The 15,488-nt window shown below is 40.9% G+C and overlaps 1 protein-coding gene across 6 annotated transcripts in view; it reads left to right on the plus strand.

Moving 5' to 3' along the window:
• Nucleotides 1–15,488, plus strand: part of FGD3 (FYVE, RhoGEF and PH domain containing 3) — a 102,570-nt gene that overhangs the window by 85,077 nt on the left and 2,005 nt on the right. For 4 of the 6 annotated variants that reach the window (XM_042026618.1, XM_042026615.1, XM_042026617.1 and 1 more), the window contains 3 exons: nucleotides 5,765–5,887; nucleotides 8,122–8,274; nucleotides 10,089–10,229. In XM_042026618.1, the coding sequence (XP_041882552.1) occupies nucleotides 5,765–5,887; nucleotides 8,122–8,274; nucleotides 10,089–10,229 (417 nt within the window). Of the gene's footprint in view, nucleotides 1–5,764; nucleotides 5,888–8,121; nucleotides 8,275–10,088; nucleotides 10,230–14,403; nucleotides 14,502–15,488 lie in introns of all 6 variants that reach the window. The other 2 variants (XR_006015792.1, XM_042026614.1) reach the window with 2 other exon arrangements.

The following is a 15,488-nucleotide window of genomic DNA, read 5'->3' on the forward strand; positions in this document are numbered from 1 at the left end:
ACAGATATATGCTGCACGTGCATCAGAGCTGGTTCCTTCAATTTGTAGCACTGGGTTTGAGAGGAAGAGGTTTGTGTGGGCTTTTTTTTGTTTTTTGTGGGTTTTTTTGGTGTTTTCTGTTTTTTTGGGTTTTTTTTGTTTTGTTTTGTGCACATGTGTTTAAATTGTGATAGGGAGCTACACTGATTGCTTGGAGAGAGAAGGGCAAAATGAGGCCAGGTAACCTATCTGATTAATACTGTCACATTGTGTAACTCAGGATTTCATCTCCAGAACCAAATTTTGAGCAGCATGTCTTCCACAGAATGCTTTCCATGTTTCTGCTCGTGCAGAGGAAGAGATGATAGTACTTTTGTACATCTCTGACCTGTAAAAAATTGGCTGCCATGAAAGCAAAATATACTTTCAAAGGTATTTTGCTCAGTACAAGGACTATGACTGCTGCTGAGTCAAACCCAAGGGTTTGAGTCCTTAATAAAGTCCAATTTTCATCTCGCTCTTCTAGTACAAAAGATTTTCAGGAAATGCCTAGGGTTGGTTGAATTTACTGAACACTAGCCTCAACAAGAACAAACAACCACCAAAAATACCCTTACCTGTAGAGATGTGCTATAGGATATTATGTATTAGCATAGACGATTTCAGTAACAAAGGAGCCATTTAGCAGCTCTTCCGGACCTCTGGCCAAGCTTGGAAGGGTGCACAAACTTCTGGCAGAGTGCACAGAGTGCCAATGCAAAGCTGTTAAAGGAGCCAGCAACCTGACCTATAAAAAAACGGGTTATAAGTGTTTGTGATTAGTGTGCTCCTTGGTGATTATTTTTTGTTCTCAGTTCATATTTTTGCTTAAAATTTTTTCCTTTATTTATAGTCAGTTTTGTGATTAGTGCATTGTGCCTTGAGTTACAGATGCTGTATTGAGTGAGCTACTTAAAAAAAAAGATGTTTTATAGTATTAAAAAAAAAAAAAACCAACAACAAACCCACATAAAATTTTTGGTTGCTCTTAAGTATATTTGGGAAATGTAAATTTTATTTGTAATTAAATAAAAAGTTGTATCTTTTTAGTTGATTATAAATAGTCATGTCAGGGATTTGCATAGCATATCTTGATATGTTAAGTAATTTTCCTGAAGTCATGTATTTAAAGAAAAATTTAATTCCTGACATAGAAATAAAAATGGAGTTGATGAAAAAGACAAAGTTAAAAATACCTGAAATTGTGTAATGTTGATTCTGGGCTCTAATTTTGCTAAAAATGGATAATATCAATGTTAATAATGAATAAAAATGTTAGTTGCACCTTCAGAAAAGATGAATTTCTAGTGCTGTCATCCCTTTAGTAACAGCTCAGTGAGAGCACAAGCACATCGTGTGCTCAGCAGATTCACATGCAAACCACTTGGTGGTAGTGGTGGCCAGCAAACTGGGAGCTCCTCCCTGTGCTTCCCCAGCCTGCTCTAGCGGCTTCTGGGATTTTCTTCAGTGCCCACGTTTTCATAATGAGATAGTGAAATTCTACTGCAGGAAGGATCATCTGCTTGTCTACAGCATCATGGTACCTCTTTGCTGAATTGTCTTGCTGCTCTGCACTGCTAGTGCAGAGCTTCTGTCTGTAGGAGGAAATGCAAACCTTGCATGTATAATGTTGGCATGTAGAGAAACAAACAAAAATATTACAAAGTACAAAATTTACTATATAACTCAAAATTATTTTTCACCTATAGTAAGCATTTCCAGAAGCACCTGCTGATGTTCTACCCCATTGTGGGTTGCTTCAAGTAGTTAATTTATAAATGGAAAATACACCTGTAAGAGCATAATGAGACGGAAAAGAACTGAAACCGCTTTGTAGCTCATATGTCTGCTCATGTAAGAGTCTCATCAGTCTGTGTCTGTGAGTTACATGAACAACATAGGGGCTGAATTTCTACCTGCTGGCCCAGACAGAATGAAGTATCTGGCACAGAGAAGCTGCCCCATCCCTGGAAGTGTCCAAGGCCAGGCTGGACGAGGCTTGGAGCAAGCTGGGATAGTGGAAGGTGCCCCTGCCTGTGGCAGGGCGGTGGATGAGATGAGCTTTAAGGTCACTTCCAACCCAAACCATTCTGGGACTGTGTGATTCTCTGACTATATAGCAAGTAATAAATAATGGTAACAGCAGTCTCCTAAGCCCACTAGTTTTCTACCAGCTTTTTAGTGATTTTTCATTGCATTTCAGAAGCACATGGAGGCTGCATAATTCACAAAGTTCAGATGTCTGCTTACCTAAGAAGGCCAGGCACAGGCCTTCATCTTGCAGTCACATGAGTTGTACCTCTTGGTGGGTTAGATGCTATTTTTCCACCAAAATTTTAAAATTGGAGGAAACTGTCAAGATTTAGAGAGTTAAATGCAGTAGAGTAAAAGAAAATTAGCAGTCAAAACAGCCTAGTCTGAAGGAAGTAGATCCTGGCTCTGAACAGATTTTATGTGAGTGTTTTTTCCGGTCAGACTGAGCAGCTTCAAACCAGAGTTGAGTATACTGAGAAAGATGAGAAATATGACAATTATTCAAGCTCATTAGTATCAAGATGCTGAAGTGAGGGCAGCTCTGTGTTAGCACCCCTTTTAACAAGCATCAGCAGTAAATAAAGTAGCTTGTGTAATAAAGGACACAGTTGCAAAGTGACTATTAGAATTATCTACAATGACCAGTGTAAGTTACAACGCATGTCCTTGTTTGCTATAAAAGCCTCTCTGTTCAGATGATCTGTTAAGAGCATGTGGCAAGGTCACCTGAGCCATCACTGGGTAGGATGAGGCTACTGCCAGTGCAGGAAGGTCTCCTCGTTTTCACAGGAATGGAAAGCAATCTTTTTAAAATTCTTTTTCAGTGTCAGCAGTTAAATAATGTATTATTGAAAAAGTCTTTCTTCTATAATAGCTCACTGGAATTTGCCAAGTAATGAAGACTCTTTCATTTTTATTATCTTTTCTGGAGCTACAATGGCAATGTTTCAAACTCTTGTGTTCTCACTGCATTCTCACAATATTGAGAAATACTGTGAAATACTGCTGGCATTCATCAAACTCTTAAAGACATCTTTATACAGGGCCTTTTTGGATTAGTAAAGTTAGTATTAAGTGCTTGTTATATGCTACAGTGTAAGTTAATGGTGTAAAATACAAGCTCATGCAGAACTGTCCTGAGAAATCTTGCCCAGTAAATTTGTTACGCTTTATGCTTTCCTTCTTTGTCCAGTATATTGGTCATGTATTCCTGGAAGTGGACACTGTCCAGACTGTTCCACTCTGAGGAGGAAGTCAAATAGAAGATCTGCTAGAGGAAATATTCAACTTGAGTCTTATCTGTGTTGTAGAGCATGCATGTAGGAGGTGATGGGTATTCCTAATGAAGTACAACCAAATTAACTAGTTTCCATACAAAGCAGCCCACTTGATTCATAGTAGAGGAACTCCAGCTTTTTTCTTATGTAGATGCCTACATGTAGGTGGCTACTGAAAGCCAAGAACTGGTTTTGTTTAGCATTTGTCATGATTATCTTCCAGCCAGAGCTCACAGGGCTAAATGGTGCCCTCATTTTTGCTCTTGTCATTCCAGTAACGCCAGTGTAATTGTGGTTAATATAAGAATCAAAAGCCTTGTTATGCTATATGCAGATTTGCACTATTAAGACAAGAAAAAATAAGGCTGACCAGTGAGGGAATGCTCTGATCTGACAAGGGCAATCCATCCCTCCCTAGTGGAAGGATAATCAGGCTTCTAAAACATTAAATTGCATTAACATCAAAATCAGAGTGAGAAATAGCTGATGTGTGATACAAATAAAAAAGTTACTCTGGAGACGTTGCTGCTGATCAGTCAAAGCTTTTGGAACCGGCGTTATTATCTGCCTTACTTGGAGGGGTCTGATAGATCTTGGAAGGAAAGACTTGCCAATGACTCATCCTAGCCATTGTTTCATTCGGTTTCATAGTGGTTTTGACTGGTTCTTTACAAGAAAAGTGAAATACTGCTCTCTGCTCCAATGTGGGAGGACTTGGATTTGCAGACATTCTGTTTTGATGAGCAATTAATATGTGTTTTTATGGGCTTATAGTGATTTTCCTGAATGAACAAATCTGTGACTGTGCTTCACCAATCTGAATTGCCAAACATCCTATGTGCTTGAATAAAAGTTTGAAACATTGCTATTGCAGCCATAGAAAAGATAACAAAAGTGAAAAGAGTCAATGAAATTGAGGTAATTAGTTGTGGGTTTGTTGTGTAACGGCATTATAAGGGAGGGTGGTTCTAGTAGCTCTACTGAAATACAATATGCTTTCCTCTGTAAGAAGGGAATCCAAGGCAGATTTGAGGAGGCTGAATGATGGGAGTGGTGTCAGCTCATAAAATTTGACAGCTTTTCTTTAATTGGCCTGAAAATCTCTATTACTGGCTTCTGTACCTTAGTCATGACTACTGAGATGAGACCTTAGGGTGAATGGCAGGATTTTCCTGGGATGGAGGGTTGTCAAGGAGCCATGATCTGTCTGTCCTACAAAGGACCTGATCTTGAAGAGTTGATTTCCAGAAAACATGTAAAATACCTCTAGCCTTTTGTTTTAGAGGAAAAGTTTATTCTCCCAGTAGTTTGCTAGATGATTATGTCAAGCAAGCAGAAATGAAGAGAGTTATCAAACCTCTCTCATGAAAGAGCTGTGCCAGAGGAACGTGGTGCATCCAATCCTTTGGGTCTCCATGTGGATGCTGCCTGGCTGGGGGTGCCCCAGTCTGGCGCCCAGGAGGTTGCTCCTCCCTTGCAAATAGCCAGCTTGGCTAGGGAGGAGGAATAGTATTGATTTATTTTGAAAAAGAAAACAAAACAGAAAATCTATTTGAAGCTCCATGTGAAGTTGTATTTTTGTGATCTGCACGTTGGCATGTTAATCATAGAATCATGGAATCGTTTGGGATGAAAGGGACCCATCTTGTTCCAACCCCACCGTGAGCAGAGACACTTTCCACTGGACTGGGTTGCTCAGAGCCGTATCCAACCTGGCCTTGAACACCTCCAGTCATGGGAAGACCAGTTTATGCTGGATCCAGTAATGCTATTCAGTTTATCAGAAAATTGTACAATAGGGTTTGCTGAGTGACTTTAGGTACCAGCTTGGATTTAGAGGCTAACCTTTCCTGGCCACCTAGATAGTGCAGGTCCCTGGTGTGGGTATCCCTGCCTTCCTGAGGAGCTTTATGCTTTGTCTTGGGCTGGGAGGGAGCCTCAGAAAACTCCTAAATTAAGCATTTGAAGTTGGGTGGTGTAAAGTCCACTCTTAACACCATTCGCTTTTTCAGTCAAGCCATTTTCCCCAAAATCTTCACACCTCCTCCCCACCAAGGGAGGGAAGTTTACAATGCACTCACGAAGTCAAGATGTACCTTAAAAAAGGAAGGTGTGAGTGCTGGAAGGGAAGCTTTTCTTGAGACACCCACTTTGGCTGTTCCTCTGTCTCCTCACTGATACACAGGGAGAGGAGATTGCTCTGTGGCAGTAAGGAGACGAGGGGGCAGAGAGGGGCTGAGACCATATAATATCACCCCCAGAGATCCCTGATGGTTGAGCCAGCCATGCAGCTGAGGCAAGCAGCAGAATTATGCAAATTCTTTCCTAAAATGGTGTGAACCCCAAAAAGGATCTTTGTCAGTAGAACTCTATGAACAATTTTGTCATTATTTTATTACTATTTTTTAATCACGTACTTGTGCTTTTAATTTCAGACTGATTCCTCTAGGAAATCTTCCAAATCTAAGCGAGACAAAGAGAAGCAGGCTTGTAAGAGCTGCAGTGAGAGCTTTAACTCCATCACGAAGAGGCGGCACCACTGTAAGCAGTGTGGGGCAGTAAGTATCCCAGCACACTCAGCTCTTGAGTTTCTCCTGCAGAGACCATTGAAGACAATTTTTTTTTTTTCAGTGCAGTGACTAAAAGACATTCTGGCTCATGGCAAGTCATTGACAGAGCAGTTTTTTCCACTTTCTTTATTCTCTGGGAATTGGGGGAAAAGAGAAAACTGGTGCAAGGGTCACAGTTTGTGCTGGTTTAAAGGCAAATTCAGTGCCTCAGTGGGTAGAAAGGAAGGTGGTGCTTTCCCTGGGGGTGGGTGTGTATCTGGGGAGGGGGTTGTAGTTTGTTCACAGAAGCAATGGCCTTAAGACAGCCTCATTTCACCCAGACAGCAGCTCCTCTAAAATGAACAGCTGAACATGCAATATTACAAATGGTATTAAGGTATTGGAGACCATCCAAAGGAGGGCAACGAAGATGGCAAAGCAAAGCCATGTGAGGAGCAGCTGAGGGCACTTGGTCTCTTCAGCCTGGAGAAGAGGAGACTAAGGGGAGACTCACTGGGGTCAACAACTTTCTCGTGAGGGGGAGAGGAGGGGCAGACTCTGATCTCTTTCTATGATCTCTTTCCAGGACCTGAGGGAATGGCCTGAAATTGTGTCAGGGGAGGTTTAGGTTGGATATTAGAAAGAGGTTCTTCCCCCAGATTGTGGTCAGGCACTGGAACAGGCTCCCCAGGGAAGTGGTCACAACACCAAACCTGCCAGAGCTCCAGGAGCATTTGGACAACACTCTCAAGCACACAAACTCTTGGGGATGTTCTGTGTGGGGCATGGGGTTGGACTTGATGGTTCTTGTGGGTCCCTTCCAACTCAGCATACTCCATGATTCTGCATTTCTTGCCCTAAAGAAAAGTTGTGCAAAAGTGGTTTCCTCCTGCTTGAAACACCAAAGAAAATCTGTCCCACAGAGGCAAGGCTGGGTTACTGAAGGCCCTTACCCACCTCCCCATGTGCCATTTATCAACAGCTGAATTCCCTTTTTTTTCCTGTAAATCCTAACCATGGCCAAGATGAGATGGATTTCTGCAAGATGACTTGAAACCTCATTCAGTGTTCCTAATGTAACTAAGACAGAGTAATGTTATTTAAATAACATTAGTCATTTGAAATAGAGATAAATTTTCAGCTGCAGAGAGATGTAAATGTATAGTTAAGATATTTAAAGAAACCTCAGTCTCAGCAATTGAAATTAAATTGCTGTGGAGGAGGCATTTTTACCCTAGAGTTGGGATTTTCAACTCTCTGGGTTTGTTTTTATTAATAATCATTAAGTACATTTCTGGGGGTTTAAAATATCCCATTGCAAAGTCAGTGTTACTAAAGAAGAGACAGAGAGATAACAAGAATTACATCATTAATAATTTATTGTTAAATCATTGTTTGTTGTGCAATGCCTTGTGGTGTGGCAATAGCATTCAAATTAAAGAAGTTAAAAATGCCCTCTTGCTTTTGTTTGGGTAACACTTCCTGAATTAAGACAGCCCACTTCATAGAGTAATTAAAGTCTTACAGTGAACCACGTAACAACATAGATGTATGCTGCGGGTTTGTGGTTATTATTGTACAGAAATTCAGAATGGATGTCCATCAGGCTGACACCCTGGGGACAGTTTCTCTCCCTGGAGCAGGTGTGTTAGAGACAATTTTTTAGCATGAAAACAGGTTCTGGACCTGCAGATCCAGCATTCTTTCCAAGCACTGATTCCTTGGTGCTTGGAAATGTGCCACTGCATGCTCTTGGAAGCTGAGGCAGACAAATAATTTTTAATGGATTATATTTTGGACTATGTTCTTAAAATAGTTGGTGCTTTCTGGATTCCTCAGTTCTCCAGGATGTCCTTGATTGATGAGGAATGTCAGCCACTTTCACTCTGAAAATCAGTCCTTCCTAAACCATTAAAAAGCACTAATTGCTTCATCAACTTAAGCTCTTTTTGACTTATAAAAGCTTATAAGAAAAGACAAGAGAAGCAAACTTCATGATGTTAGTCATACAGTATTTCCCCAAAGGCATAAGTTTTCTTTAATTTGGTATATGGCATGGGATCACAAACAAGTTAATTATTAATGGAGTTAAATATAATGAATGTTTTATTGGTCTCTCTATCTTAAGTTTACATTAGCTTTCATAGAATTTTACTTAAATAACAACCATTCTGCAAGTCGATTTCTCTGATAAAGGATTGTGTTTTAAGCATGGCTAATTAAACACCATCCGTTTTTTACAGGTGATCTGTGCAAAATGCTCTGAATTTAAGTCACTTGCAGATAACAGCCGCCATAATCGAGTGTGTAAAGAGTGCTTCCTGCAGCTTCCAGCAAGCCCGTGCAGCCCTGGGGTGGAAGCAGTTGGAGAACAGAAGAAAAGACTAGCTGCAGAGGTACAGTCTTTGGCTAAGAAACTTTGTGAGGCTCTCTCTTTTTTTTAGTGTATTTATTAAAACCAAATCAGATTGGTTTTCTTTTCTACCCCACCATGATATTTAATCCTCTGACCTATAACTGGCATTGAACATGCCTGCAGACTGGATGCTGTTTGCAGATGGTGAGCATTCATCATAGGATGCTGATCACACAGGGACGCACACAGGTTTGGCAGCTAAGCTTCAGCTTTCAAAGTTACAAAAAAGAAGGAAAAAACTCTGACTTCTTTTTATTATGGTGCAATCTTGAGTTGCACAGTGACTATTCGAAAAATAAGATCTGATTTTTCACTTTTAGTTCCATGTAGTAGATACTTTTGCACTCTCTGTTTCACATCCTGTCAAAATACTATTGAAATTAATTTTTTTCTTAGTTGATTGGTTGGACACTGGGACAGACTGCCCAAGGAAGTGGTCACAGCACCAAGCCTGTGCTTGTGGGTCCCTTCCAACTCAGGTTTCTATGGTTCTGTGATTCTTAGACCCTGCCCTGCTCTGCTTCCCAGCATGCTGTATTTTGTTCCAGGCTACTAAATGTACCTGAGCAGGCAAACTTACACCAGCATGGTGTCCCAGAGTGAACACTGTTGCTTGGGGGCTTTGTCAGCTTTATACCCAAATGCATCCAAGATCTCAGCAATAGAGTGGGGTAAAGTTGCAGGTCCACATTGCCCTGCCCTGGGTCTGTAGAGCCCAGAGAAAGTTCTGGAACCAGAACCTGACCCCATCAAAACCTTCAGATATGATATCAGATATTCCCCTCTGTGACAGGGGGTTGAACGAGATGATCTTTACAGTCCCTTCTGACCCAAACCATTCTGTGATATATGCTCCTGCTATGCCTACAGATGATGAGCTCTTCATGGGTGTCTATACAGTCTGTGGTGTCTCATGACAAATTTTACAGCACTGTTTCAGTAGGAAAAGTTTCAGGTGAAAACCTGCACCTACACAGGGAAGAGAGAGCACTGTTAATCTGAAAAGCTGAGAGGCAAACCAATGAAATGTGACCCATGGCTTTAATTCAGAAAGCAGATTACAGCAAAAAGCTTTAAAAACCCAAAGAAAAGTGTAATTTTTCCCTCCTCTGCTCAGTCTTCTAGGTTTTTTGTTAAATCTTCAAAGGATGAGGTAAAATGCAAGAAAGAAAATAATGTATGGAAAGAAAAGATCAGACTCAGGCTTTTTCTTTCCCTTCTGTTTACATTAAACTTTCTTAACAGGCTTAGTAGCAGCTAAGGAGATTGCCACTTAACAAATGTTATTACCAGCTGCCAGAAATCTTCAGGAGACTTCTGTGAAAATCCTAATGCAAACAGGAATTTTGATTTTCTTTGCTTTCTATCAGAACACAACAATTTCTTCCAATCTTTTTTTGCACCCTGATTTGGTTCCATCCATGCACAAGAGGATCTGTTAATAAACCCTTTACATTAATTTGAAGTAATCTCCCAGCCTACTTTGCTAAGCAAGAAATGAGCTGCATCATCTTAGTTACCATTCTCAATTTACTGGGTGGAAGTTGAATTTAGCTTCATGTCTGCTGGGAATGGTGGTTCAGCCTCTGCCTCAGTTACATGGAATTATGCTATTTCTTAATTGTATATAATAATTACTAATTTTTTACTTGATTATGGCCTATCCAACATTTGCCCTCAAGTGTTATTTGACTCTGCGCAACTTGAGTATTTTATATTTAATTCTAAGTATTTTGCACACTTAAACATCAATGGAAACAGCTCTGTTTTGTTTTTTTCCCCCCCTTCATCCAGAAGCAAAGCATCCTTGCAGCTGAAAACAGCCTCTTCAGCAGCTACCTCCAGTTCCTTGAAAAAGGGAAGACTTGGTACAAAATGTGGGTGACCATCCCCAAGAGTGAACCTCTTGTTCTGTATCTGCAAGGAAGCAGCCAGGTAAGACGGCATTCACGAGGGTTAACACACAGAAAAAGAAAAGCGTAAGTTTAAATATGTCGAGCTGAGAAATGGGTCAAAGGATTTGGCTTGGTTTCAACAACAGAACTTAATTTCCTATTCTGGATAAGGCACAAAGCCTCAGGGATTTCAGGTTACCTTGTTACCTGTACTTACTGCTGATACAGTTGTGAGCAAATATTGAAGCTCATTGCTTCTCCATTCAAATTTTTAGCAAAAAAAAAGAAGAGAAGACAAGTAAAATTAGGTTATGCTTTGGCTTTTTTAGAGGTTTCAGACAGATGTATTCAAAGGTTTTATTACTCTGTCATTAGGGAAAGCACTTTCCTGTTAAATATATAGAACTGCAAAGGAGGCTGGATATTGCAATTGCTGGTTCAAGCTTTTTGTTTTTTAAACCTAGTTCCGGGTTGACGGGATAGAGGAATTTGTGAAAATGTAGGTGTTCTTCAGCCTGAAAAATGGTAAAGCTCCTTGTCATAGCATCATGGGGTTTTATCTTTACTTGAAATACTTACATTGATAAGACGTTTTGTCTCTAAATGTGCCGTTGACGCTAACTAGCATTTGTGTGTGATGAAAGTCAAGGGATAAAAACATCTATATCCAAAATAGAAATATCAGTTGTGCTTCCTTAGCATTGAAGAATGACAATGCTGAAGTGCGATTCCCCATATCCAGTCTGCATTTGGCATTTGACACATTTATACACAGCTTTGTTTTATCTCCCGTGTGGGATGGAAGAAGAAATGGATCTGAATTCAGCCAGCAATTACAATGCTGTAGTTGTAGTGATAAGAAGGGTTTCTTTTTATTAGCATCTCTTTGTGACTAGGAACAGTCAAGGAAATAAATTTTCCCCTTGATTTTATAAAGCATTTCAGAGTAAAGCTCACCCTGTATCTGATCAACAAATACTACACGCTATCATTAGACCTGTGTTCATTTCCCAGCTTGTCAGCAGGAGCACCTCTGGCTTTAAACAAGCTTGTGTAATGTTTTAAACATAGTGCTCAAAGAGGCTGAAAGCTTGAATTTGGAGCTTCAGCCCCCTTGGCTCCATCTGTGGTTCCAGCCCCACACTGGGTAAGCTTCCAATCCATCCTGCACGCAGCGAGCTGCCTGGTTTCCCTCCTAGTCAGCGGGAGATGCACAGCTGAAATTACACATTGAAAAAGCAAACAGCCTCAAACAAGGCACTAAAATGAAGGCAACAAATCCAGTATTTGGCTGTCTCTGGAGCCAGGGTCTGGGGAAAGGAACAATGCTTTAAAAAACCAAGCAGAGAGAACAGCTTCACCCGTGGAAATTTTCAACTAATGTGCAAACTGTGCCTCAGCCAAGGGCCAGTGCAAGCCCTGTATTCACACAAACCAAACCAGATTGTCTCACACTTGGGCAAAGAGAGTGGGAATAGAGGGAGAGAGGTTTAAATTCTTTGGCCTCCCTCATACAGAAACAATGTGTGTCATGTAGGAGGTGACAGGGGTGAGAAGTTGAGAGGAAGCATCCCTTACACAGTATGATTTAGAATTTCTCCTACTGCCCAACCGCTTGTTGCGGTACAGCACAAATAATAATCCATGGACATAAATCACCTGCATCCAGTGCAAACTCAATGATGCTTGATTCTGCAAGCCCCACCTGAGAGTCATGCAAAGCCACAGATGGAAGCTGGAGGAGCTTCTCTGCTTCAGTTGCTGTGTACTTTGTCCATGTCCTGCCAAATTTGATCTTGAGCCTCTGCCGATATTATTAGTAAGATCCTATTTTTTTAGGGGAAAAGGGTGCCTTTGACACTGATTGTCAATTTTATGATAGTTAAATTCAGCGGTTAGTGTCCTCAACTATTTCAGGTATGAGATAAATCTCCCAATAAAGTGTTAAGAAAGCAGCAGGACAAGGTTGTTTATTTTACATTCCAAAACCAGGATTTGCTATCAGGAATGAGACTATAAACGACAAAAGTGAGTCCCTTCTTCAAGGGCCTGCCATTCACATTTGTATACTTCAATTTGCATCCAACTGCAGGAAAAAATTCAGAAGCAAGTCCTATTCCTTGATGTTAATCCAATATTCTTGTTAGTTCTGGTTTACATAGGATACACTAGACTTCTGAGGAAAATCTCTTCCAGAGCTTCATTACTGGAGTCTGAATGCCTGGAATCAGTTGGGAGCCACTCATGTGCTGAAATATTCTTTTCCCAGGCATAGTTCTGTTTTGCACAACCACCTCTGTGAATCTCACAGACCTCTTTAGGCCTGCAAAGAAGCATTTCAGTGCCTGAGATGTGTCTTTTGGGAATAATATTGCCACCAATAGTATTAAAGGTCTTGAAACATAGAGTAAAGCGTGACTGTAGAAGTTTGAAAGTTGGGGGATTATTGTTAAGAAGAACAGAAAGAATAGCTGCCTCTTGGGAAGACGGAGCAAACCAAGATGAATCTGGAGCTTTGGATACAGTGAAAGCTTCTTCCTCTGCACCCCTGGCCCTCACTCCCAAGAAGGGATGCTAGTACAGGTAGAAAGATGACTCACAAATCTAAAATAGGAAGAAAACTGCCCTTTTGCTTTAGACCCTTGTTCCAGGAGAATGAATCAATCCCCTGAGTGTTCACAGTTCAAATCTTGCATAAGGCTTTATGCATGAGGATTCCCAGCTTGTTTAGATTTGGGAATCATACCAGTTTGATTTGTCTTCAAATGGAGTCAGAATTTGTACAGCTGTTTGTTGTGTTTATCTCAGTGAAATTGTAAGAATTTACTTACAAGCAAAGACCACTTCAAGTATAAGGAGCAGCAGTTTTAAGATAAATTTGTCTTGCCTTTTCAAGGGCTCCAGCTAGAGCTTCTGCCCCCCTTGGCCTTGTAAAATGCACAGCTACTTGCAAAGCTCTGACATGAACTGTACAAAGTCAAGGCTTCCAGGCTAGCTGGGAAAATAATGGTTTTTGGAGAAATATGAAGGATAAAACTAGCATAGTTAGAGCTACTATATATATATATATATATATATATATATATATCAGATCAAGCTTGCTCCAAGAGAAAATTTTGCTTTATAAAGAAGAAAAATCCTCCATTCATCATGTAAATGTAATTTACTTTTAGAAAATAAGGGAGTAGCTGAGTTTGAAATTGAGCTCAGGGTTTTTGAGAAGTATTTTTTTATTTTTGCTTGCCTGATGATCCTGTTTAGTAGAAGCTTTACCTGGCCCTGCACAAAACTCTGCCTGCCCTTTTTTTTGGACCTGAAAATCTTTGCATCACAGGAGCCTCTCAATGACTTGTGTAAGGTTGGGGTTAGATCATGGGTGGGTAAAGAGTGCAGTTTGGGTAGAAACAACCAGGGATTTTCTAAGCCCACTCAGAGGTAGGAAGGGGAAAATATAGGGGGAAAATGACAATGGTGCCACTGGTGGGTCACTGTTGTCTAAAAGAGCTGCAAAGGGCTGGGCAGTGCAAGACACATGTCTGTATGCAGGGGTGCCTGAAATAGAACAGCCTATATGGTGGAACTGAGTTGTCTGTTCCAAAATCTTAAACCCTGGGTGTTGCAATGGCTGTAACAGCAATAAATACATGCTGCTGTAATGACCTAGATAAATAACCCGTTTGTGTTGCGCTGCTGAGAGTCAGGATGAGTGCACAGTGCTTGTGATTGCTGACAGTATTACACACCCACTCAACTTTTATATATCACTCACTCACTATCTGAGGAAAATTATTGTAATCACTCCTAAGGTGAAGCTCTTTCAGTACTGGGCATTTTGGTTTAATGAAATACCAATATCATGCAGTCTTACTATGTTGCATGCAGAAATATTTTTAAAAAATGCAGTCCAACCAGCCAAAATCTGGTAGGTTCTTAAAACTAAAACATGAATTTCATCTCGCTTGTAAGGTCTGTAAATCCTATTTACATGTTCAGTATAGGGCTGGAATTCCTCATGGGTGCATGCTTGTCCCTGGATTTGCTGGGCTTCAGGTAGGAGGGAAGGGCTCAGTGGCAAAGGACATCCACAGATGTTGCTGGTCCCAAAGAGAAGTCTGGATTGGGGGTGGGGTATTCCTCAAGGCCAAGTGCTTCACCTTTACCTGGCAGTAGTACAGCTTTTCAGAGATAATGTAAATCCCTTCCTTTTGGATCAGGCAGGTACAGACAAAGTGCCAAAGGCAGCATATTAAGAAAAGGGAGGATGCAAGACCAAAGGCAGACTGCTTAATTTGCCTGTGTCTGCACATGTTGGGTAGGTGCAACACATACAACTCAAACATCAATTTGCTCTTACGGTGCTCTTCGTGGCTACAAACAACATCATTTGTCATTGTCATGGGCAACCTACAATTTTCCATGTGACAAGTCTGAATGTCTACTCTTCCAAACCAAGACCAGTGAAACAGGCATGGTTGAGCTTGCATGTGCTCTTGTGTGTCTGTGTTCATCAGTCCCATGTTCGCTTGCTTGAGCAGTGCCACGTGTGCAGGAGCTGCTCTCTACATGCCAGTTCTTCTGCATGGGCAAGACCTTCCTGTTTATAGGGATGTGGCTGTGGTGTCAGAGAATAGAAACTGTGCTGCATTTAGGACAACTAGTTACACTCAAATGGGAACTGAGTGTAACTTTAGTGTTTGGCCTAAAGCTGCCTTGGATCTCATTGAAGAGTGCTTGGTCTTCAAGCAGTTGGACTCTGGCGTTTTTGCATGACAATAACAAGCAAGAGAGGAACAAATCAAGAAGCCTGTATTGACTTAATAAACTGTGATATGTTTTTGACTGTATATTTCTTGCCCATTTAGTTAGCGTATGTGTTTGCATTGATGTGAGCAATTGATTGAATTACTTTAGACAAAGTATTAGAAAAGTAGGCGCTTTTTTTTGCCATTGTTCTCAGAGTTTTGGTCCTCTTCCAGATTTACCAAGTCATCTGCATTTGGTGTGGGCTGACAAAAGAATGACTTTGCCACTTCTCTGTGGGATGCTTCGTTAGCTTTGATATGGGGCTGCAACACAAGCAGCTGCTACGGAAGGTGACAGCTTTGTACAGATGCTTGATGCCTGTGTGATTCAGACTTCAGTTTGGGGACTCATCTTTAGAAACATTTTGCTAGGAGCAGTTGAAGAGGTTGCTTGGCCATGGCACACCCTGCCTTGCTAAAATATGTCTTTCCTGAGAGCTTAGGAGAGGAGTTGTTTTGACGCTCAAGATATGACTGTTAGAGAGCTGTATCACTCC

This window comes from Corvus kubaryi, unplaced genomic scaffold, assembly GCF_017639235.1.
Source record: "Corvus kubaryi isolate FWS band 111438036 unplaced genomic scaffold, C.kubaryi_AGA036_p1.0 37285, whole genome shotgun sequence".
Taxonomy (NCBI): domain Eukaryota; kingdom Metazoa; phylum Chordata; class Aves; order Passeriformes; family Corvidae; genus Corvus; species Corvus kubaryi.